Source organism: Tamandua tetradactyla, chromosome 24, assembly GCF_023851605.1.
Source record: "Tamandua tetradactyla isolate mTamTet1 chromosome 24, mTamTet1.pri, whole genome shotgun sequence".
Taxonomy (NCBI): domain Eukaryota; kingdom Metazoa; phylum Chordata; class Mammalia; order Pilosa; family Myrmecophagidae; genus Tamandua; species Tamandua tetradactyla.
The window spans coordinates 31,973,566-31,999,242 of record NC_135350.1 but is presented as its reverse complement, the minus strand read 5'-3'; the positions used below and the strand labels follow the sequence as shown (position 1 = coordinate 31,999,242).

The window sequence follows — 25,677 nt, the reverse complement described above, 5'->3', positions numbered from 1 at the left end:
TTAATGTGATTAATTGTATTAATTTTTCTACCTTTTAAAACTTTTTATTATGGAAATTTTCATACAAATATATTGAAAGCATAGTAAGAATGAAAGTACAATGATTTAACAGTTGTAATACGTCCAGTATTTGTTTCAACTACCTTTTTCCCCACTGGACCATTTCCAAGTCAGTTGTACGTATCATAATACTTCGTTCTGAATATTTTAACATATTCCTCTAAGTTGCCACAATAGGATTATTACACTTAATAAAGTCAACAATAATTTCTAGATATTATCATAGTATTCCATATCCAGAATTTTTCCAGTGGTTCCCTTAACATGTTATAGGTTTTTTAAAATCAGAATCCAGAATTGTACATTGCATTTTATTGAATTTTATCTTTAGTTTCTTTAAATTTAGAACAGTCTCCTCACCCTTTTCCTTCTTTCCTTTGCTTTTTGCGTTCCTCCCAATGATACTGATTTTAATAGAGTCTTGTTGCCTTGCAGATATGTATTCTTGTGGTATTGTATTTTGGATTTGTCCTAATTTTTTACTCGTGGAATCATTTAATTTTGGACAAATGTTCTTAGGTTTCATGGGCTGTTGTAAGATCCATGGTTGGGTTTGGAGGCAGGGGTGTCAATGAACTCCTTGAAAATTTGTACATATTTGTGTTCCTGTGCCTGTGTGTGTTTTCTACAAAAAGAAGAAGAGATAAAAATGCTTTCATAATTCTTGGTTATAAGTTATTTGTAGTTACAAAGATACAAAAGGTCAACAAACATCAGTGTGTATTGCTAGCTGTGCCATTGTCAATAACTAGTAAATTAAAAAATCAGTTCATCTAAAAATATTCCAAGTAAAATTTCATTGAATTGATAAATGATGGCTACAGTCTACACCATCATGATACAGAATGTTTTCACACAGAAAATCTTAAATAATTCCTCTTAAGTGTCTAGAGACTGGGATTCCATTTAACTGAAAGATGGAACAATCATTAAGTGAAGAAAGGTAATTCACAGCAAGTAATTTAATCCTTGATGGTAGGTTGTACTCAAAATTTTGTTCATGTGTATGGGGTGGGTCTAGGTCAGTGACTGTATCTTTGAACCAAATATAAAGGTCTAAATTGTTTCTGTTTGGTTGGGATTGGTGGCTTTCTTTTCTTGTTTTCCCTATGCATTTTCATAACATAAATACTTCTCTTTCATTTAGCAAATGAGAAGAATAAGTACAATGTGCTATATAAATGAATATGGTATATACGATTTATATCTATCTATATAAACCTATAGATAAAAATCAGAACCATAACTTGTAGATTGTAAGCATAAAATACATGCTATGCTGACAGTATAGATAAAATCATAGAGGAAGTAGCCTTTATGTAGGAGTTAAGGAAGGTTTTTAAAAGAGGAAGACATTGAAGCAAAGTGGGCCTTGAGATGATTAGAAAGTCACCAAAGGTAGAAGAAATTAGAGAATTTATTTTATAAAATAAAATATTTTTATTAGACTTTTAATGCCACTTTCTGACTTGCAGGTGATGAAGGAAGTATGCCAGCAGATATAGCCACATTACTGAAAACTTCAATGGGCCTGTAAAATAAGAATTGTGAATTTTTAATTGATGAGGAAACATCAACTTGGTGCACTCAAGGACATTTACATTATGATGACCATGGGGTTTATGAACATTTATAAATTTTTTATAATTTCCATATTGCATTTCTCATAGTATGGACAACTTTTTTGCCACTAACTGAATTCTCCAGATGCTCACCTGTGAAATTTCAAAAAAAGCCACAAGTATGTAGTCCTTAAGATGTTGAATAATCATTTTACAAAGCAGTTTTCTGAATGGGGGATTAGTTGGTGATTGTTTGTAACAAATATGCTAATGCTTTAGAAATGTCAGTATTTTTGTAATTATTTCTACCTCCAAATATATATATATTGTCTTTCACTGGATAATGTGTGTAGATTTTTACATGTGCCTTATTTGACAATGCTTATGTCTCCTTTTTTTTTGCTTGTCTCATTTGAAGTTCTTTTTTATTATGTTAGCTTAAATAATGCGGCTGTATAGTTTATATATAGCTTTAGTTTTTATTGCTATTTGAAGCAGATGTTCACCACTGTCAGCAAGAACTCAACCTGAATTTAAAGGTGGCAATCCATATACTAATATCCCCCAGCTCTTCCTCTCAAGTACTTCTGTTAAAACAAATTTGTTTGCCTAGGCACTAAGTTGTTTTCCAGTGAATAGTAACTAAAGAAATCCTTACCTTGTTCCATGGATAATTCCTTCTGTTTATTTCCCAGTTGCATTAATTGTGCTTATTACTCTGCCTATTCTTGTGCATGTTTTCATTGATTTCCCTCTCCTAGCTTTTTTCTTGAAACTGTTGCCCGGTCACTTCTGCTACAGATCACCTTACTCTCAAATAATAGTTTATTCCTGCCATATTTCCATGTATCAGCAAAATGTTGGTGACATTCTTCTAGCCTGGCAGAACAGATTAAAACATAAAGCTATTTCACTTCAAAGCAGACTGAAAGTGACTTCATATTGAGGCAGCATTAGGTACTGCATGGAAATATATCATTAAACTCTTATCAAAATATAATTTACCAATTCCAGAATTTCCAGTACAGGACCTCCTGAAGAGAGCCATTCAATTCCAATTCAAGTGTGGGTAACAAAGTGAAATTTAGAAGTAAAATTGTCTATTTAATATTTAACTCCTTATTAAGCCTTTCTTTAAATTTTTGCCTGTCAGTCTATATTGCTGTTTTTATTATACATCGATTTCTTTGTATAACTTGTGAGTTTCATGTGTTTTGTTTTTATTATGTAAATATCATTATAAATAAACTTATTTATAAATCAGGGATTTGTTAATTATTGGAGCTCATACTTTTCATGTATGCTATCTTAACTTTGATAAAATGCTAGGTCATATAACCCTCTGGATTTTGAAGATTAAAAAAAAACCCTTATAATGATTCTTGAGATATTTTAGACTCTGAAAGTGTGTATGACTCAATAGACTTACCCAATCTTAAAGGTATATTGAACATACTGAATAGATTTTAGTGTAACAGGGCTAGAAGGAATCTGCAGATGTTGGTACTACTCTTACATCACAGTACCCAAATCACATAGTCAAATCATTGGAAATACTACCTTTTAAAATTTCATAATGGATTTTTCATATTTTTTGTTTTTTCTGTATCAGTAACAATGGGCTAGTTTGTTGTTGTTAAATGCATAATATTATCTTTAGGGAAATAAATTCGGTTTTCCCTGTAGTGTTCTGTTATGTCTTGGGCTTAAAATAAATATTTATATGACCATCAGTTATATTTTTAAACCCATTTTGTTACTTTCTAACCCTTCCTTCCCTTAAAAAAAAGTTTGAGTGCAAATGAGATCATATTACGTGTTCAATATTGTCTCTTTCTCAACAAACTTGGATTTATTATTTAGGTTGTATTCTCATTAGTCCCTTAATTGGGCTGATGTCAGTAAACATTGTAATCCAGCATCAATAAAGAGAGAAATAAATCCACAGTTCTTGAAGTACTATCCTGACCAACTAAAGCAACTTTTTTTTTTTTTTGCAAATCATTCAGGGATAGAAGACATACTTTTTGTGTTTTCATAACTGTATTCCAGCAGTGTAGTTTTACGTAGCTTTATGCCAGCAGATACGGATATTTATAGATTAACTAGTCTATTGTTCCTCTAGTGGAGAGATAGGAGTTTCAGGAGCTTTGGATTTCCATTTCTGTGACTTTAGTTAGAACTAAACAGTTCCACACAATTAAGAAATTGGATATTTCATACTTTTCTTCTTCAAATTTATGGTTATAAATATGATATGCAATAAAATGTCTGCTCTCATTCCTTTCTCACTCTGACTCTTTAAACAAAGGTACGTTGTAATAATGAATGTGTTGTTCCTCAGTGCAAAAAGGTGACCTAAAAGTTTTTATGATGCTATGATTGAAATGAAATATTTCCTTATGAAACCCATTATGGTTGCATTTTATACTTGTAAGCAAGTGAGACTGATTATTTTATTTTGAATTTTTGAAATTATCACTTTTAGCAATTTCTGTTTTTACTAAAGTTGGCCGGAATGTAACTACAGTGATGGAAATTGCCATGCATAATAGGAGAGAAAAGTTGCTACCTTTGTTTTCTAAGGTATTACTTTCATTTCTTTTTGAAAGATACATTTTTTTTCTTTAGGCTACATAGATGACATGCTCAAGTGCGTTGCAGTGAGATTCCTCATAACCTCTCCTTATCTATTAGCAGCCATAATAATGACAAAACTATAATACAAACAAGCAAAGTACTTGCGAAGTACATTTTGTTTTTATGTGTAATCCTTAATAGTTATTAAGTACTTAACATTTTTTTACCATTTCATCAACACTGCTGATAGGAAAGAATCACCTTAAACTAGATCATACCTTAGCTGTGTTTTTCCTTTGCTTTCTTCTTCTCCCACAACCCCTTTTGACTATTCAACTTTATGTTCTCTTTATCTGTACTGCTTTTCAAGTGCAAATTCATCTATTTCATTAGCCTACTTTTATATATGACATGACATACTGAGTTTAGACATTCTAATATTATTAACATGTAAATTAAACTAACATTTGATGTTTCAGTCATGTAATTATGTAGTCTACAAGAGGGACGGTCTAAATATATAGTCGCTTGGAAGATTTCTATTTAGATTGCCTTTATATAGTAAATTCTCACTTTTCATGGTAGGAACTAGAAAAATGACTGCAAGCTGAAATTGTGCAAAGCAGTCCTAATCACTAGGGGGGGAAATGATTGTTTTGTGACTAGTAAACATTTTTGTCAAAGCATTAAAAACTTTCTCATTGTTATAAATATACGAATAAGTGAAAAAAGTAAAACTCGTATATAGTACACTATAATTTGAAAAGTTAGAAACAGAAAGTGTTTTATTTTTTTGTAAAAAACTTACCAAGAGTGATTTGCACAGGAGTTTGCCTTCTTATCATACAATGTATGAGCAAGCAACTTTTCTATATCTTGGTGAATTGTTACACTCCTTTCTCAATTTGGATTCATTTCCAACGTTTTATCCTTTGCTCTTACAATGTCATGAAATATCTGTTCCTGTAATGTGGAGTTTTTTTGTTTTTTTTTTTTACCACTGTCACTTCCTCCAGGGCATCTTCATCCTTTTTGTCAATCACTTTACTTATTCATGGTGATAAATTCACCTTCACTTAGTTCCTCTGCCGCATATCCAGAGCTGCCTGGATGGCAACAGTTTCAACATTCCCACAGTCCGCAGTTTCTTCTATAACTCCATTAATGTTCAGTTGGAATTTCACGCCAATGTTATAACATCATTTTTTTTTTGCTGCAATTTCAGCTTTGTTGACCAGTTTTCTCTTTTAATTATCCTTTTTTGTAAAATGTCAAGTGGGTTTATCACAGGAAAACAAGGAGATAGCAAACTACTGCTTTGCTAACTGTGTGTGAGTGAATGTTCAGTGAACAAATAACTAAATGGTTTTTATTTTTTAATTTGTTTTATTTAAGCAGAATATAACAGAAGTGAAAGTTTGGTGGAGCTGGGGAGGGGGATGTGTGGATAACCTGGCAGGCTAATGTAGCTGTCTTATCTGATGGGAGTGATATACAGATAAAAGCAAAAGTTTGAAGGCAGAATGCATTACTTAGAGTTTGGTTTGGGGCCTCTGTTTTATCCAGTTGGCAATGGCAGGAATGGCTTGGACTTTTTTCTGTAAAGTCACCAACCTAGGATGGATGTCCAACAAGTCAGGTTTAAGGACCACAAGTGTGGTACTGCAGATATCCCAGTAGAAATCTGCCCAAGTTATCTAGTTTAAAGGAAACAAAAACCATAATTTCATTTGAACTTAAAGGTATAACTTTCATTTCAAAATTAAACATAATTTCATATATCTAAAAGATAGTTTCTTTTAGCAAATTTTTTTATTGTGTTCAGAATGTATTAAAGAAATATATTCTGTATTCAGAATGTATTACAGAAAATTAGAAGAATGCAGGTAACAACCATACTCCCACCACACAGAGATTGCTACCATTAACTCCTTGGTGTATTAAGATATTTCTGTAATGAATTTTTACTAAAATGAGATTTTACCATACCTACTGTTTCGTAATCTCCAACCTCCACCTTTCTGTGGTACCTTATAAATGCTTAACCCATATTTTTCCATTTGTTCCCAGATGTCTTTTACATGTCAAGGCAGAATTCAATCCAAGATCTTTTTTCATGTCACTGAATTATTGATGTCTAGTCCATAATGTCCGTGGTCAGGATTTGTGTGATTATGTCATCTTGTTTACCTTGTTGATAGCTTCAGTTTAAGCACTTTTGGTTATTGCATTATATCAGGAGAAATAGTATAAATTATCTGACCATTAGTGGGATGCTAAGATGGACCACTGCATTAGGAGGTCGTACCCATGCATGCTTTTGTTTTTGTTTGTTTTTCCTTTTGTGACTAGAATCAAATTTGTGTGATATTAGTTTGGCTCATTATGATTATCAATTAAAAAATGAAGTTTAAACATGGACTTTTCTTAGTTTTCTTTTTGTTTGGAGTTTAATAAAGCTGATTACTAGTGTTTCATGAACTTGTTTACTAAACATCTGACAGAAACGGCTACGATTCAGAGTTCAGCCAAATATTTAGCAAGCACTTAACCTGTGCAGTGCACTGGTCTACATGCTGGGAATCCATTGGAGGGCATGATGTGATGCAAGTCCCTTATTGGGCAGCTTTTATTTGAGAAGGAAGAAGACAATCAAATACATAAGATGTAAGCTCATAGGTGGTATGAAGAAAAAGGAGTGATGAACTGAGCTGTCAGGTGGAAGACAAGGTGACATTTAGGCAAGTCTTAAGTGATAAAAAGGGTCCAGACATGCAGCAATCTGGGGATAACCATTCCAGGCAGAGAGAACAGCAATCATAAAGGCTGTTCAGTGCGAGTGTCTACATCTTAGGAAGAAATAAAAGTCCTGTGGTTTGGTGCACTGTAAGAAAGGGAGCGTGATAAGAGATGGGGTATGAGAGATTGTTTAAAAAGAAACTAATAGGAAACAAAAAAAGATGGTTTAAGTCTTTTTTTTTTTTTTTAAAGATCATACCATTCTACATATGCAATCGGTTTAAGTCTTTTGAAATTAACAGGGCAGGAAGAACATTTTAGGAAACGGAGGAGAGTCATTGGGAAGAAAAGGAGCGTGTGATGGGTTGCAAGTTGAGGATAATAATGTGGCCTGTTTGCTTCTTTTCCACCTCAGAAAAGCAGACAATGATTGCATCACAGGACTGAAGCAAAAAGCGATTTGTGACTTTGCTTGAAGGCAGGGGCCCCCCCACACACACACAACATTTAACTATATCGGATTGAGATTTGATTTTTTTGCCAAGATGGCTTCATAGGTGGTGGTGTGTCAGCAGGCCCATGATAACCAATTGTCTCACTTTTTTGTGTGATACTAGCAATTATTGATGATAATGCCCAGACCCATGTATTCAACAGGGGTTGCAAAATGGTGATTGTTTGTTTCAAACTTTTGTTCTCACTCAGTTGGAATACTTTTTATGAAGAGAAACGTTCTCCATCTATTTCTGATAGCTTGAAGTACAGTTGCCTAGGACAGACAGGATAAATGTTTTATTCAAATTCCTACACCTCTTTTTTAAACAATTTCCAAATAACTTTGCTTGTTAGCATCTTCTGAAAATGACCCATGAGGCTTTATTTGTTTTTGTTATTTTGTTAAAATCCTGCTTCTCAATAACATCAATATAATTTCTTACTGCATTATCCCATAATATAGGTGTAGGTAGATGTAGATATAATAATGTCAGAAAAACAGTACCAGCAGTACTGCCCGCAATGTGATTGCTGGAAGTGGTGTATGATTTTTATTTTTTGTCCTTAGAATATCTGTCTTGACATGTATTGTCAAATTACAGTGTTTTAGGAGAGGATTGTGGGAATAAGAAGCTCCAGGAATCCCTCCACCAGAACAGCTGTTAAACAGACCAGAACTATCTGGCACAACTATTTCAAAACTCCAGACTCCAGTAGAACACTGCAGTATCCAGGAAAGAGCAGGAGGAAGAGGCTGAATTGCTCTCTCTGCATCGGCAACGACAGAAAATACTGGCGCAGCTTGCTGGTGGCCAGAATAAGACAGAGACCCAGTTCCCCCAAATCCGGGGTGGGGGGTGGGGGGTATATGGTCTGAACACTGATCACTACTTTTGATTAGCTGCTTCAGATCTTTGACACCCAGCTCTAAAGGCAGCCATTGTTCTAAACCACCTCAGACAAAGTCAACAGAGGAGACTTAAAGGCAGTAAGTACACTCAGAGCTGCAGAGGACAGTAGAAAGGCTGCATTTGCTGAGCCAGTGCTGAGACAGCTTTGGGGAAGATCGAATCGGGAAACTCCTCTCTGGTGTGCCGCATGGCCGCCGCCCCACCCCCTACCCTCTCAGAATTTGCCCTCCAGGCAAAAGTAGTTTGAGACAAGAAACCAGAGTAAGAAGCAGCCTGGGGCAAAAGCTAACCTGCTTTAAGATCTGTAGAGGAACACTAAAGGGAGGGAGAAAGTCTGATTTCTGGATAGTAAAGAGAGCATTCAAATTCCTATAACCACCCAAGGAATCACGAGCAAGCACAAGCCCAGGACGAGACACAGGCCCAGAAAAGACAAGGAGGACCTTGTACTTTGCATTTGCCTTGGGCTGACCTTCTAGATAGGTCAAACTTGAATACAGAGACAAGGAGAGAATTCTGAAAGCAGTAAGAGAAAAACAACGCATTATATGCATTGATAGTAGATAGAAAGAGTAGAAGGAAGGAAATAAATATTAAGAACAAGTACCAAATAGATTAAATGCCAATTTCTCATAAACTATGCAGGCAAGAAGGCATTGGGTTAAATACTTAAAATGCTCAGAAAAAGCAATTGCTGAACAAGAATTTTATATCCGGTGAAACATTCAAACATGAGGGAGAGAATAGGACCTTGTCAGATAAACAAAAGATGGGGTTCAGTACCCCTACTAGACAAGCCCTAGAAGCAATGCTAAAGACATTTCTTCAGACTAAGGTGAAAGGACAGTAGACAGCGCTTCAAAGCAGCATAAAGAAATAAAGACCTCTGGTAAAGGTAAACCTGTGGGTAATAATAAATGCTAGTATGAAACTCCACATCTTACAAGTGCCAAAATGCATAAAAAGTAATGGTAAATCTATGGTTTGGGATGTACAACATATGAAGATATAATTTGTAACAAGTACAAAAATGGTGGGGATGGAAAGTATAGGGTCTATATATGCATATGTTAGAAGTCAAGTTAGCATCTAATAAAATATGGTTATATATTTAGGATGTTAAATTTTAATCCCCTGATAACCACACAGAAAAATACATAAAATATTATAACCAGAAAGAAATGAAAAGAGACTCAATACAGTAATACAAAAAAATTCAATAATTATGAAAGTTGGCGCTAATGGAAGAATTGAGGGTCAAAAAAGGAATCAGACTTACAAAGAAAAAATAGCAAAATGGCGGACAAAAGGACTGCATTATCAGTATTTACTTTAAATAGATTAAACTCACCAGTCAAAGGCAGAAATTAGCAAATAGGAAAAAAAAAAGTGACCCAACAATATTCTGTTTACAAGAAACTCACTTTAAATTCAATTACATAAATAGGTTGAAAGTGAAAGAAAAGGAAAAAATAGCCATACAACTGAGAAAGCTGTATGAATATCAGATAAAGTAGATTTTCAGTCAAAAACTGTTATGAGGGGCAAAGGCAGTTGTTTTGTACTGATCAAAGGGTCAATTCAACAAGAAGACATAATAATTATAAATATGTATGCATCAAACAGCAGAGTCCCAAAATATATGAAACAAATACTGACAGATATGAAGGGAGAAATTGATGGTTCTATATTAATAGTAGGAGACTTTAATGCGCCACTTTCAGAACATCTATTCAGAAGATCAGTAAGGAAATACAAGAGATTAGGTAATACTCTAAACCAACTCAGCCCAACTAGACATGTATAAAACACTTCCCCAACATCAGAATACACATTTTTCTAGAATGCTATTCTGGAGGATAAACCAATGTAAGGTCGTAAAACAAGGGTCAATAAATTTTAAAATATGGAAAACATATAATGTAACTTCCCTGACCACAATGTATGCAGTTACAAATTGAAAACAAAATGAGAGTTGGAAAATTCACAAATACATGGAAATTAAACAGTATGCCCCTGGAGAAACCAATGGGGTAAGAGGAAATACAAATGAAACTAGGAAATATCTTGAGGCAAGTGCAAATGACAATACCAAAACTCACAGGTTATAGCAAAGGCAGTGCTCAGAGGCAAATTTATAGCTCTAAATGCTTACGTTAAAAAGGAAGATTTATCTTCCTTTTATTAATCAATCCAATTCCAAAGCTTCAGAAATGTCTAAACAAGAACTCCTGAGCTTTTCCTACATGGTTATTTCTTTGTCCTTTGAAGCTATTCAAACTGTAGACCCACTACCTTTAACTCTGCTACTATAGCACAAAAGCAACTTAGGTGGTATTTTAACAAATGAGCATGGCGGTGTTCCAATAAAACAGTTGGCAGACTGGATTTGACCTGCAGGCTGCAGTTTGTTGACCCATCTTAGTGCCTTCCATGGCACGGAATGAGTTTGGGATGTTAACTACCATGACTGAGAACAGAGGACGTATCCTGATGTTTACCTGCAAAGGCTCTTTATGTTATTTAACAAAATATTTCATGAAATGTGTTCATTCTAGGATTGAAAAGCAGGTACGTAGTATAATAGAATAAGCATGAGCAAAGGATATAAAAAGAATTCACAGAAAAAGAAAAAAGAAATATTAAACTAATTAAAGTGTTTGGTTTTTAATAGTGATTTCTAGGCTGTAGATGGCCACTGAAATAGGAATTATCAAATATTACTGGTGGGGGCCAATATAAACTATCTGGAAAGCAATTTAGTAATATGTCAAGAGAAAACTCAAAAATATTTGTACTTAATACAAACAAGTATTAAACTGAGGGTGCAGGGGTGGTTCAGTGGGAGAATGCTTGCCTGCCAGGCAGGAGACCCACGTTGTTCAATTCCTGGCCCATGTGCCCAAAAATTTTTAAAAAAAGGAAAGAAGAAATAAACCTATGAAAAGGTGTTCAACCTAACTCATAATAAGAGAAATAAAAATGAAAACTGTTCTGAAATACTATTCTCACCTAGAAAATTTAGCAAATATCCCATAAATTTGGACTATGAAATGATACTATACCTATGGAGGGTAATTTAGCATACCTACCAAAACGCATTTACAAAAAAAAAAAAAAAAAAAAAAAAAGGAAGATTTACAATCAGAGACTTAGGGCAGGCCACTTGGCTCAGTAGGCAGAGTTCTTGCCTGCCATGCCAGAGACACAGATTTGTTTCCCAGTGCCTGTCCATGTTAAAAAAACAATCTGAGACTTAATCTCAAAACTGGTAGAAATAGAAAAAGAAGGGCAAATTGAACCCAAAGTGAGTAGAAGGAAGGAAATAAATATTAAGAATGGGGAATATATGAAATAGAAAAACCAACAATAGAGTGGATCAACAAAAGCAAAAGTTGACTCTGAGAAAACACAACTGACTAAACTTTAGCTAGATTGACAAAGGAAAAAAAGAGAGGACATAAAAGACTATAATGAAAAGGAGATAGTACTACTGACCCAGCTGAAATGAGGACTCTAAGAGGATATTATGGACAAATGTATGCCAACAAATTAGATAACCTAGATGAAATGGATGAATTCCTAGGGGAAAAAAAAAACTACACTGCCTCAAAAAGAAATAAAAGACTCTAAAAAACTACTAGTAAAGAGATTGAATCAGTAATCAAAAACCTCCCCCAAAAGAACAGCTTAGTATTGAATGGCTTCACAGATGAAGTTTACATAACATTCCAAGAAGAGCTAACACCAATCTAGCTCAAACTGTTTCAAAAACTGAAAAGAGATAACACCCTAATTCATTCTATGAGGTCAACCTCACCCTTATTCCAAAGCCAAATAAAAATGCCACAAGCAAAGAAATTTACAATACAATATCTCATATAAATATAGATGTAAAAGTCCTCAACGAACTACTACTAGCAATTAAAAGAATTATGCATCATGATTAAGTGGGATTTATCCCAGGTATGCAAGGGCGGTTCAACATAAAATCAAATAAGGTAAAATGCCACATTAACAAAATGCACAATTCTCAATTGGTGCAGAAAAGGCATTTGAAAAAATGCTGCACCACTTTAAAAAAAAAATTAGATAACTGAGAATAGAAGGAAACTTTCTCAACATATAAAGGGCATGTATGAAAAACCCTCAGCTAACATACTTAGTGCTTAAACACCAAAAGTTTTCTCTGTAAAATAAGGAACAAGGCAAAGATGCCCACTGTCACTGCTATTATTCAACATTGCACTGTAAGTTCTAGCCATAGTAATTAGGCAAAAAAAAGAAATAAAAGACATCCAAATTTGAAAGGAAGAAGAAAAACTTTCCTATTTGCAAATGACATGATCCTATATACAGAAAACCCTGAAAATTCCACAACAAAGCTGCTAGAGCTAATAATTGAATTAAGCAAAGCAGCAGAGTACAAGATCAACACCCCAAAATCAGTAGTATTTCTGTATACATGGTAATGAACAATCTGAAGAAGTCAAGGAAAAAAATTCCATTGACAATAGCAACTAAAAAAATCAAATATCTAGAAATAAATCTAACCAAGAATGTAAAGGACTTGTACATGGAAAAGTAAAACACATTGCTAAATCAAAGAAGATCCAATAAATGAAAAGACCTTCCGCGTTCATGGATTGGAAGACTAAATACTATTAAGATGTCAATTCTACCAAAAGCAATTTACACATTCAACACAATCTCAGTCAAAATTCCAACAGGCTACTTGCACAAATGGAAAAGCCATTCATCAAATTTATATGGAAGGGTAAGGAACCCTGAATAGCCAAAGCCATCTTGACTCACACAGCACATACTTACAACTTATTACAGAGTGCCAAGATGGTGGCTTAGGGAGGTGTGAAATTTATTTTGTCCTCCAGAACAGCTACTAAATAGTCAGGAACAGTACAGAACAACTCCTGGAGCCACGTCAGTGACCGGACACACGTTTGTACCCCAGTCTGGAACAGCAGGACCGGCTGTGAGCCCCCCAGAACCATGAGTTCCCCAAGCCATGCCAGCCAGTGCCCCCTCCCCACCGCAGGCTGCTTCCCAGAGGGAAAAGGAAAGGGACTTTACCAACAACAGGGGCTGAGCACAACTAAGTTTCAATTGTGGAATTAATTCACAAATTCTGACTACTAAAAATAGGCCCCCAGCTCAGCTGAACCTGATCAAAGTGGAGGTTGCTGATTTTTGCCCCAGCACCAAGGGGGCAGGGCTGACAGAAAAAGAAAAAGGAAAAAAGAAACAGAGGTTTTTTGGATCGGATAGCACATAATACTTGAAAGGGTCTGGACCTTGATGAAAAGGAGGGGGCATATAGGATCTGAAGGTACACAAAGCAAAATACCAACTTATGCTCTTGATTGGCAAACCTGAGGAACAAGAGTCCTGCTCTGAGAAGGATTTTTCTCTTTCTTTCTTTTTTTTTTTTTTTATTGTGGCTGTCTTTCTACAAAGCCTGGACTGCCTTTGGATACAGCAGCAGGGCTTCTCAGGCTGCAGCTGCCCCCAGGCATAGGCAGAAACAAGTTTGTTGGAGAGCTTGTCTGGAGTCTGTGCCTTCCCCAGGAGAGGGGTGGGGCCCAGCTCAGGTGGATTCCCTACCTGTAGATATTCAGACCCCAGGGTTCAGAAATTTGAAGCAATTAAAGCCAGCATACAACCTCTCCTCTGTCTCCACCATGCCTCCATCAGGGAAAGTCAGCTGAAGTTAAAGGTACCACATCACCTTATGCTGGTGGGACCCAAAGGCAGACAAGTGCCACATACTGGGCAGGATAGGAAAAACACAGAGTCCAGAAGCTTCACAGGAAAGTCTTTCAATCTGCTGGGTCTCACCCTCAGGGAAAACTGATGCAGGTAACTCTTTCCTCCTGACAGGAGGCTAGTTTGGTCTGGGAAAATCTGGCTGGGGTCTATGATACCTAAGTAGACCCTCCTAAGGGTAAAGGGGGGAAAGGCACCATACAGGCAGGGTAATAAATAAGAAAACAAGAACTGAAAAGTTCTGCTCTGTTAAACAAAACTAAGCTAGTGGTCCAGAATAAGCTGAACTGAATGTCAAAGAACAGATAGACAACAAAAAGTCAACCAGCAAGAAAATCCTAGGTTAAAGAAGTGAAAACAATCTCCAGAATAAACTAATTAAGGTAATTAAATGCTTAGACACCAGCAAAAAAAAACAAATCACACTAGGGAAATTGAAGATATGACCCAATCAAAGGAACAAACCAATAATCCAAATGAGATACAAGAGTTGAAACAATTAATTCAGAATGTTCGAACAGGCATGGAAAACCTCATAAAAAATCAAATCAATGAATTGAGGGAGGATATAAAGAAGACAAGGAATGAACAAAAAGAAGAAATCGAAAGACTGAAAAAACAAAGCACAGAACTTACAGGAATGAAAGGCACAGTAGAAGAGATGAAAAAAAACAATGGAAACCTACAATGTCAGATTTCAAGTGGCAGAAGATAGGATTAGTGAACTGGAGTTCAGAATATCTGAAATCCAACATGCAAAAGAAAATATAGGGAAAAGAATGGAAAAATATGAGCAGATACTCAGGGAATTGAATGACAACATGAAGCACATGATTATACATGTTGTGCGTGTCCCAGAAGGAGAAGAGAAGGGAAAAGAAGGAGAAAAGTTAATGGAGGAAATTATCACTGAAAATTTCCCAACTCTTATTTATGATAGACATAAATTACACATCCAAGAAGTGCAGCATACCCCAAAGAGAATAGATCCAAATACACGTACTCCAAGACACTCACTAATCAGAATGTCAGATGTCAAAGAGAAAGAGAATCTTGAAAGCAGCAAGAGAAAAACAATCCATCACATACAAGGGAAGCCCAATAAAACTATGCATAGATTTCTCAGCAAAAACCATGGAGGCGAGAAGACAGTGGGATGATATATTTAAATTACTAAAAGAAAAAATGCCAACCAAGAATTCTATATCCAGCAAAACTGTCCTTCGAAAATGAGGGGGAAATTAAAACATTTTCAGACAAAAAAATCATTGAGAGTGTGGACAGCCAAAGCTGTAGGCTGGGCCCCCAGTCTTGGGGTTTATTCATATGGAGCTTGAACCTGCAGGGGATAGGTCAAGTCTACTTAGGATTTGGGCCTGGGGGCCACCCCCAAGAGAGCCTCTTTTGTTGCTCGGATGTGGACTCTCTCTCCAGCCAACACAACAAACAATCTCACTACCCTCCCCCTGTCTACATGGGACATGACTCCCAGGGGTGTGGACCTTCCTGGCAACGTGGGACAGAAATCCTAGGGTGGGCTGAGACTCAGCATCAAGGGTTGAGAAAAACCCTAGAATGAGCTGAAACTCAGCATCAAGGGACTGAGTAAACCTTCTCGACCAAGGGAGGGAAGAGCGGGGTGAGACAGGGTGTCGATGGCTGAGAGATTCCAAACAGAGTCGAGGGGTTGTCCTGGAGGTTATTCTTGCGCATTGAGTAGATGTCACCTTGTTGCTCAGGATGTGATGGAGAGGCTGGAGGGAACTGCCTGAAAATGTGGAGCTGTGTTCCAGTAGCCATGTTTCTTGAGGATGATTGAATAATGGTGTAGCTTTCACAACGTGAATGTGTGATTGTGGGAGCCTTGCGTCTGTTGCTCCTTTTGTCTGCCTTGTCAGTGGGCGAGTAGAACATATGGAATGGTGGTGGATAAGTGGGGGAACAAATGTTAAAATGAATTTAGTTTGAAATGCTGGTGAGCAATTGGGGCAAGGGGTGAGGGGTATGGTAGGTATAATCTTTTTTTTTCTGTTTTCATTTTATTTCTTTTTCTGTTGTCTTTTTATTTCTTTTTCTGGATGGATGCAAATGTTCTAGGAAATGATGAGTATGCAGCTAGGTGATGATGTTGTGAATTACTGATTATATATGTTAATGTTTTATTTCATTTGTAAAAAATTTTTAATTAATAAATAAAATTTAAAAAAATCATTGAGAGAATTTGTGACCAAGAGACCAGCTCTGCAAGAAATACTAAAGGAAGCACTAGAGGCACATACAAAAAGACAGGAGAGAGAGGTGTGGAGAAGAGTGTAGAAATAAAGGCTATCAGTAAAGGTAAAAAGAAGAAAAATGAGATATGACACATAAAATCCAAAAGGCAAAATGGTAGAAGAAAGTATTACCCAATCAGTAATAACACTAAATGTTAATGGGTTAAACTCCCCAATCAAAAGACACAGACCGGCAGAATGGATTGAAAAACAAGACCCATCTATATACTGTCTACAGGAAACACATCTTAGACTCAAGGATAAGCATAGGTTGAAAGTGAAAGGTTGGGAAAAGATATTTCATGCAAATAACAATCAGAAAAGAGCAGGAGTAGCTATACTAATATCCAACAAATTAGACTTCAAATGTAAAACAGTTAAAAGAGACAAAGAAGGACACTACGTATTAATAATAGGAACAATTCAACAAGAAGACATAACAATCATAAATATTTATGCACCAAGTCAGAATGCTTCAAAATACATGAGGCAAACACTGAAAAGAGAAATAGACACATCTACCATAATAGTTGGAGACTTTAATTCCTCACTCTCATCAATGGACAGAACATCTAGACAGAGGATCAGTAAAGAAACAGAGAATTTGAATAATACAATAAATGAGCTAGACTTAATAGACACGTATAGAACATTACACCCCAAACAGCAGGATACTCCTTTTTCTCAAGCGTCATTCTCAAAGATAGACCATATGCTGGGTCACAAAGAAAGTCTCAATAAATATAAAAAGACTGAAATTATACAAAACACTTTCTCAGATCATAAAGGAGTGAGGCTGTAAATCAATAATAGGCAGAGTGCTAGAATATTCAAATATATGGAGGTTCAACAACACACTCTTAAATAACCAGTGGGTCAAGGAAGAAATTACAAGAGAAATCAGTAAATATCTTGAGCCAATGAAAATGAAAACACAACATATCAAAATTATGGGAAGCAGCAAAGGCAGTGCTAAGAGGGAAATTTATTGCCCTAAATGCCTATATTAAAAAAAGAAGAAAGGGCAAAAATCAAGGAATTAACTGTCCACTTGGGAGAACCAGAAAAAGAACAGCAAACTAACCCCAAAGCAAGCAAAAAGAAAGAAATAATGAAGATTAGAGCAGAAATAAATGAAATTGAGAAATGAAAACAATTGAGAAAATGAACAAAACCAGAAGTTGATTCTAAGAGAAAAGTCAATAAGATCAATGGACCCTTAGTGAGGTTGACAAAAAGAAGAGAGAAGATACAAATAAATAAAATTAGAAATGGAAGAGGAGACATAACCACTGACCCCACAGAAATAAAGGAAGTGATGAGAGGATACTATGAACAACTTTATGCTAATAAATTTGACAATGTAGATGAAATGGACAACTTTCTAGAAAGGCATGAAAAACTAACATTGACTCAAGAAGAAATAGACGACCTTAACAAACCAATTACAAGTAAAGAAATTGAATCAGTCATTAAGAAGTGCCCCAAAAAGAAAAGTCCAGGACCAGATGGCATCACATGAATTCTACCAAACATTCAAGAAAGAATTAGTGCCAATCCTGCTCAAACTCTTCCAAAAAATTGAAGAGGAGGGAAAGCTACCTAACTCATTCTACGAAGCCAACATCACCCTCATACCAAAACCAGACAAAAATATTACAAAAAAAGATAACTACAGACCAACCTCTCTAATGAATATAGGAGGCAAAAATCCTCAACATAATTCTAACAAATTGAATCCAGCAGCACATTAAAAGAATTATACACCATGATCAAATAGGATTTATCCCAGGTATGCAAGGATGGTTCAACATAAGAAAATCAATTAATGTAAAACACCATATCAATAAATCAAAGCAGAAAAATCACATGATCATCTCGATTGATGCAGAAAAGGCATTTGACAAAATTCAACATCCTTTCCTGTTGAAAACACTTCAAAGGATAGGAATAGAAGGGAACTTCCTCAAAATGATAAAGGGAATATATGAAAAAACCCACAGGTAGCATCATCTTCAATGGGGAAAAACTGAAAACTTTCCCCCTAAGATCAGAAACAAGACAAGGATGTCCACTAGCACCACTTTTATTCAACATTGTGTTAGAAGTTCTAGCCAGAGCAATTAAACAAGAAAAAGAAATACAAGGCATCAAAATTGGAAAGGAAGAAGTAAAACTCACTATTTGCAGATGATATGATACTGTATGTTGAAAACCCTGAAAAATCCACAGCAAAACTACTAGAGCTAATAAATGAGTACAGCAAAGTGGCAGGTTACAAGAACAACACTCAAAAATCTGTAGTGTTTCTATACACTATTAATGAACAATATGAGGGGGAATCAAGGAAAAAAATTCCATTTGCAATTGCAACTAAAAGAATAAAACATGAAGAGATGCTCAATGTCCCTGGCCATTAGAGAAATGCAAATCAAAACCACAGTGAGATATCATCTCACACCCACCAGAATGGCCATTATCAACAAAACAAAAAATGAAAAGTGCTGGAGAGGATGCGGAGAAAGAGGCACACTTATCCACTGTTGGTGGGAATGTCAAATGGTGCAACCACTGTGGAAGGCAGTTTGGCAGTTCCTAAAAAAACTGAATATAGAATTGCCATACAACACAGCAATACCATTGCTAGGTATCTACTCAAAGGACTTAAGGGCAAAGACACAAACGGACATTTGCACACCAATGTTTATAGCAGCATTACTTACAATTGCAAAGAGATGGAAGCAGCCAAAATGTCCATCAACAGACGAGTGGCTAAACAAACTGTGGTATATACATACGATGGAATATTATGCAGCTTTAAGACAGAATAAACTTATGAAGCATGTAATAACACGGATGGACCTAGAGAACATTATGCTGAGTGAGACTAGCCAAAAACTAAAGGATAAATACTGTATGGTCCCACTGATGTGAACTGACATTAGAGAATAAACTTGGAATATGTCATTGGTAACAGAGACCATCAGGAGTTAGAAACAGGGTAAGACAATGGGTAATTGGAGCTGAAGGGTTACAGACTGTGCAACAGAACTAGATACAAAAACTCAAAAATGGACAGCACAATACTATCTAATTGTAATGTAATTATGTTAAAACACTGAATGAAGCTGATCTGAGCTATAGTTTTTTTTGTTTGTTTGTGTTTTTTGTTTTTTTCCTTTTTTATATATTTATTTTTTTATTTTTATTATTATTTTTATTTTTTCTCTATATTATCATTCTATATCTTTTTCTGTTGTTTTGCTAGTTCTTTTCCTAAATCGATGCCAATGTACTAAGAAATGATGATCACACATCTATGTGATGATATTAAGAATTACTGATTGCATATGTAGAATGGAATGATTTCTAAATGCTGTGTTAATTTTTTTAATTAATAAAAAAAGAATAAAACATTTAGGAATAAATTTAACTAAAGAGACAAAAGACCTATACAAAGAAAACTACAAGAAATTGTTAAAAGAAATCACAGAAGGCCTAAATAGATGGAAGGGCATACCATGTTCATGGATTGGGAGACTAAATATAGTTAAGATGCCAATTCTACCTAAACTGATCTACAGATTCAATGCAATACCAATCAAAATCCCAACAACTTATTTTCAGAAATAGAAAAACCAATAAGCAAATTTATCTGGAAGGGCAGGGTGCCCCAAATAGCTCAAAGTATCCCGAGGAAAAAAAATGAAATCGGAGGTCTCACACTACCTGACTTTAAGGCGTATTATGAAGCTACAGTGGTCAAAACAGCATGGTACTGGCATAAGATAGATATACTGACCAGTAGAATAGAATAGAGTGCAAGGCAGTCAAGTCAATTCACCTGGGACAGAACAGTCTCTTCAATAAATGGTGCCTAGAGAACTGGATATCCATATGCAAAAGAATGAAAGAGGATCCATATCTCATACCCTATACAAAAATTAACTCAAAATGGATCAAAGACCTAAACATTAGATCTAAGACTATAAAACTGTTAGAAGAAAATGTAGGGAGATATCTTATAAATCTTATAGTAGGAGGTGGTTTCCTAGAACTTACACCCAAGGCACAAGCATTGAAGAATGAAATAAATAAATGGGAACTCCTCAAAATTAAACACTTTGTGCATCAAAGAACTTCATCAAGAAAGTAAAAAGACAGCCTACACAATGGGAGACAATATTTGGAAACAATATATCAGATAAAGTTCTAGTATCCAGAATATATAAAGAGATTGTTCAACTCAACAACAAAAAGACAGACAACCCAATTACAAAATGAGCAAAAGACTTGAACAGACACTCCTCAGAAGAGAAAATATAAATGGCCAAAATGCACATGAAAAGATGCTCAACTTCCCTGGCTATTAGGGAAATGCAAATCAAAACCACAATGAGATATCATCTCACACCCACCAGAATGGCCATTATCAATAAAACAGAAAACGACAAGTGCTAGAGAGGATGTGGAGAAAGAGGCATATTATCCATTGTTGGTGGGAATGTCAGATGGTACACCTGCTGTGGAAGGCAGTTTGGTGGTTTCCAAGGAAGCTAAATATAGAATTGCCATATGATCCGGCAATACCACTGTTAGGTATCTACTCAGAGGACATGAGGGCAAGGACACAAACGGACATTTGCACACCAAATGTTTATAGCAGCATTATTTACAATTGTGAAGAGATGGAAACAGCCAAAATGTCCATCAACAGATGAGTGGCTAAACAAACTGTGGTATATACATATGATGGAATATTATGCAGCCATAAGACAGAATAACGTTATGAAGTATGTAATAACATGGATGGACCTTAAGGACATTATGCTGAGTGAGATTAGCCAGAAACAAAAGGACAAATACTGTATGGTCTCACTGATATGAACTGACATTAGAGAATAACCTTGGAGAATTTCATTGGTAACAGAGACCATCAGGAGATAAAAATAGGGTAAGATGTTGGGTAATTGGAGCTGCAGGGATATAGATTGTGCAACAGGACTGATGTAAAAACTCAGAAATCGACAGTACAATACTACCTAACTGTAATACAATTATGTTAAAACACTGAATGAGGCTGAATGTGAGGATGATAGAGGAAGGAGGGCTGGGGGCACAAATGAAATCAGAAAGTAAGATAGATGATAAAGACTGAATGATAGTGACTAAACATACAAATTTTTTTAAATGTTTCTGCATGAGGAAGAACATAGGAATGTCATTACTGCAGGGTGTTGAAAACAGATAGTAATTAATATTTAAAATTTTTAACTTATGTGTGAGACTAAAGCAAAAAATGTTTATTTGGTACAAAATTTATATTTTGACTAGTGCATTTCCTAATATAACTTATGTAGACAGCTTAATTGAACACCATAAGTACATGGAACCTTGAGTAGGGCATGAGATTTTGTTGGTTTGTCCAGAGTGATGCCCCGATAAATCCCAGAGTGTTTTGAACAGTGAATTAAAAAGTATTTGCAAAGTCCCCTTGGGAGAATGATTAGAAAGGGGGGAAATTCAACTTCCCTAAGTTGAATTCTTGATATTTTCACAAACAACGGGGACAATCAAAGCAATAGGCTGAGCCCCCAATCTTGGGGTTTGTTCATATGAAACTTAACCCCACAAAGGATAGGTCAAGCCTACTTAAAATTAGACCTAAGAGTCACCCCAAGAGAACCTCTTTTGTCACTCAGATGTGGCCTCTCTCCAGCCAACACAACAAGTAAACTCACTGCCCTCTCCCTGTCTACATGGGACATGACTCCTAGGGGTGTGGATCTTCCTGGCAACATGGGACAGAAATCCTAGTATGAGCTGAGACTCAGAATCAAGGGATTTAGAAAACCTTCTCGACCAAAAGGGGGAAGAGTGAAATGAGACAAAATAAAGTGTCAATGGCTGAGAGATTCCAAACAGAGTTGAGAGGTTATCCTGGAGGTTATACTTATGCATTAAATATATATATCACCTTGTTATCCAAGATGTAATGGAGAAGCTGGAGGGAACTGCCTGAAATTGTAGAGCTGTGTTCCAGTAGCCATGTTGCTTGAAGATGATTGTATAACGATATAGCTTTCACAATGTGACTGTGTGATTGTGAAAACGTTGTGTCTGATGCTCCTTTTACCTACCTTATCAACAGATGAGTAAAACAAATGGAATAAAAATAAATAATAGGGGGAACAAATGTTAAAATAAATTTAGATTGAAATGCTAGTGATCAATGAAAGGGAGGGGTAAGGGGTATGGTATGTATGAATTTTTTTCTGTTGTCTTTTTATTTCTTTTTCTGAATTGATGTAAATGTTCTAAGAAATGATCATGATGATGAATATGCAACTATGTGATGATATATGAATTACTGATTATGTATATAGAATGGAATGATCATAATTTTAAAATTAATTAATTAATTAATCAAAAAAATTATTACAAAGCCACAGTAATTAAAACAGCATGGTACTGGCAGAAGGACAGACATAAAGACCAATGGAATAAAACTGAGAGCTCAGAAATCAACTATCACATTTATGGCCAACTAATTTTTGAAGGGAGCTATGATGGTTTGAGTCTGTGGTGGGCCCCAGAAAAGCCCTGTCCTTTAATTCTCATCAGTATTGCTAGCTGGTAGCTTTCTCATTGTTCCAATGGAGATGTGACCCACCCAACTGTGGTTGGTAACTTTTGATTAGATGATTTCCATGAAGGTGTGTCTCCACCCATTCAAGGTGGGGTTGCTTACTGGAGCCCTTTAAGAAGTAACCATTTTGGAGAAAGCTATAGAGCCCATGCAACCAGAGACCTTGGGAGATGAAGAAGGAAAATGCCCCCCAGGGGAGCTTCATGAAACAAGAAGACAGGAGAGAAAGTCAGCAGATGCTGCCATGTTCACCATGTGCCTTTCCAGTTGAGAGAGAAACTCTGAACATCCTCAGCCTTCTTGAACCAAGGTATCTTTCTCTGGATGCCTTAGATTGAACATTTATATAGCCTTGCTTTAGTTGGGACATTTTCATGGCCTTAGAACTGTGAACTTGCAACGTAATAAATTCCCCCTTTTAAAAGCCACTCTGTTTCTGGTATTCTGGCAGCTAGCAAACTAGAACAGGGGCATAGACCACTCACTTGGCAATTAATAGTCTCTTCAACAAATAGTGAACAACAATAGTAGGGTTCACCTTCCTGCACCATATAAAATAATCAAATCAAAATGGATCAAAGACCAAAATATAAGATCCAGATTTATAAAACTGCTAGAAGAAAATGTAGAGAAGCATTATCAGAACCTTGTGCCAGGTAATGGTTTCTTAGATTTTACACTCAATACACAAGCAACAATAGGAAAAAAATAGATAAATGGGACCTCAACAAAATTAAAAGCTTTTACTCCTCAAAGAAATTTGTCATAAAAGTGAAATCACAACATACGCAGTGGGAAAAAATTATTTGGAAACCCCATATCTAATAAAAGTTTGATATCCAAAATATAAAAAGAAATCCTACAACTCAACAACAAAAAGACAATGCAATTTTTAAATGAGCAAAAAACTTGAATAGATATTTCTCCAAAGAAGATATACAAATGGTCAAAAAACGTGAAAAAAATGTCCAGCATCATTAGCCATTAGGGAAATGCAAATTAAACCCTCAATATCAGTTCGTACTCACTAGAATGGCTACTATGAAAACCAACAATTACAAATGTTGGGGAACGTGTGGAAAAACAGAAACACTCACTTATTGCTGGTGGGAATGCAAAATGGTGCAGCTGCTGTAGAAGAAAATTTGGAAGTTCTTCAGAAATTTAAGTATAGAATGACCATATGACCCAGCAATCTCACTTCTCAAAAAGAATTGAGCACAGGGCCTCAAAACAATATTTGCACACAGCTATTCACAGTGGCATTATTCACAATTGCCAAAAGATGGAAACAAGCCAAGTGTCCATCAACCAATGAAGGTATAAACGAAATGTATGTTATATGCACACAATGAAGTACTACTGAACCACAAAAAGAAATGAAGTTCCGATATTTGCAGCAACATGGATGAATCCTGAAAACTTCATGTTGAGTTAAGTAAATGAGACACAAAAGGACAAATATATGGTCTCACTGATATGACATAATTAGAATAAGCAAACTCAGAATCTAGAATATAGGTTATCAGGGGACAGAGTGGGAGTAGGTTACAGGGAGTTAATGTTTAAACTGTACAGAGCCCAAGCCATGGGAGACTACAGGTCAAAAAGCTCAGATTCTTCAAAGACAAACTGTATGGAAAAGAAAGGAATGGTGAAGACACTGTAAATTACGAATCCTAAAAGGCATGTGAAAAACACGAGCGAGACTATATTGTCCAAGGATAGATACTTGGGTGATAAATCATAGAGAAATGCAAAGTAGTGATTACTATGAAAGTCAAGATACCTGTTCTTTTTGGAGGGAAGGAAGGAATTGTGATGAGGACATGACATGTGGAATGACTTTTAAGAGTGGCTGGCCAAATTTTATTTTTTACTTCGTGGTTTATTAAAGATGATTGATCATTTAAAAAAAAATTAAACTGTACAGAGTTTCTGTTTGGGGTGATAGAAAAGTTTTGGTAATGGATGATGGTTATGGTAGCACAACATTGAAAATATAATTAACAACACTGAATTATATATTCGAAGGTGGTTAAAAGGGGGAAATTTTAGGTTTTATATATGTTACTAGAATAAAATTCTTAAAAAATCAGTGGGACTGTACAACACAAACTGTGACCCCTAAGGTAAACCATGGACTATAATAAATAGTACAGTTATAAAATTGAGCTTCCATCTCTTATAACAAACTACGTGAATGCGAGGTGTTAATAATAGAGTGCTATAGGGAAACCCAGTATGTTAGGCATGATTGATCTGTAAACCCAGAACTTCGCTAATAAAAAGTGTTTTAAAATGATATTTCATGAAAAAGTTCTTTACTATGTACTCTATACTTTAAGTCCCAAGTTTACACAGGTTTATTACTTTCACTTTGCTTTCATTTTTAGTTATAAGACTTTAAAGTGTTTTTATTTTATTTTGTTTTTGTTATTGCTGTTCAATATAAAATGCTTCATGGTTCCAAAATCAAATCTATGAAAAATATTTACGCAAGGAGTTTAGCTTTTATTCCTGCTATTCTGTCCCAAATGAGAATCTTTTTTTTTCACTAAGTTTTTATGTTTTTTATTTACCCTTTTACTTTTTAAAGGAACATATATTTCTTTATATTGGAT

General features: G+C 35.5%; 2 protein-coding genes across 7 annotated transcripts in view; one reads left to right on the top strand and one right to left on the bottom strand.

Moving 5' to 3' along the window:
• The window catches only part of SMARCAD1 (SNF2 related chromatin remodeling ATPase with DExD box 1), a 93,088-nt gene extending 90,201 nt beyond the window's left edge, over positions 1-2,887 (top strand). For all 4 annotated transcript variants that reach the window (XM_077142850.1, XM_077142847.1, XM_077142848.1 and 1 more), the window contains one exon: positions 1,536-2,887. In XM_077142850.1, coding sequence (XP_076998965.1) covers positions 1,536-1,597 — 62 coding nt within the window. In that variant the 3' untranslated portion in view covers positions 1,598-2,887. The remainder of the gene's footprint in view (positions 1-1,535) is intronic.
• HPGDS (hematopoietic prostaglandin D synthase) overlaps positions 1,505-25,677 on the bottom strand; it is a 63,739-nt gene continuing 39,566 nt past the window's right edge. For 2 of the 3 annotated variants that reach the window (XM_077142852.1, XM_077142854.1), the window contains 2 exons: positions 5,011-5,899; positions 1,505-1,591 (listed from right to left, as the gene is read on the bottom strand). In XM_077142852.1, coding sequence (XP_076998967.1) covers positions 5,735-5,899 — 165 coding nt within the window. In that variant the 3' untranslated portion in view covers positions 1,505-1,591; positions 5,011-5,734. The remainder of the gene's footprint in view (positions 1,592-5,010; positions 5,900-25,677) is intronic. The other variant, XM_077142853.1, reaches the window with a different exon arrangement.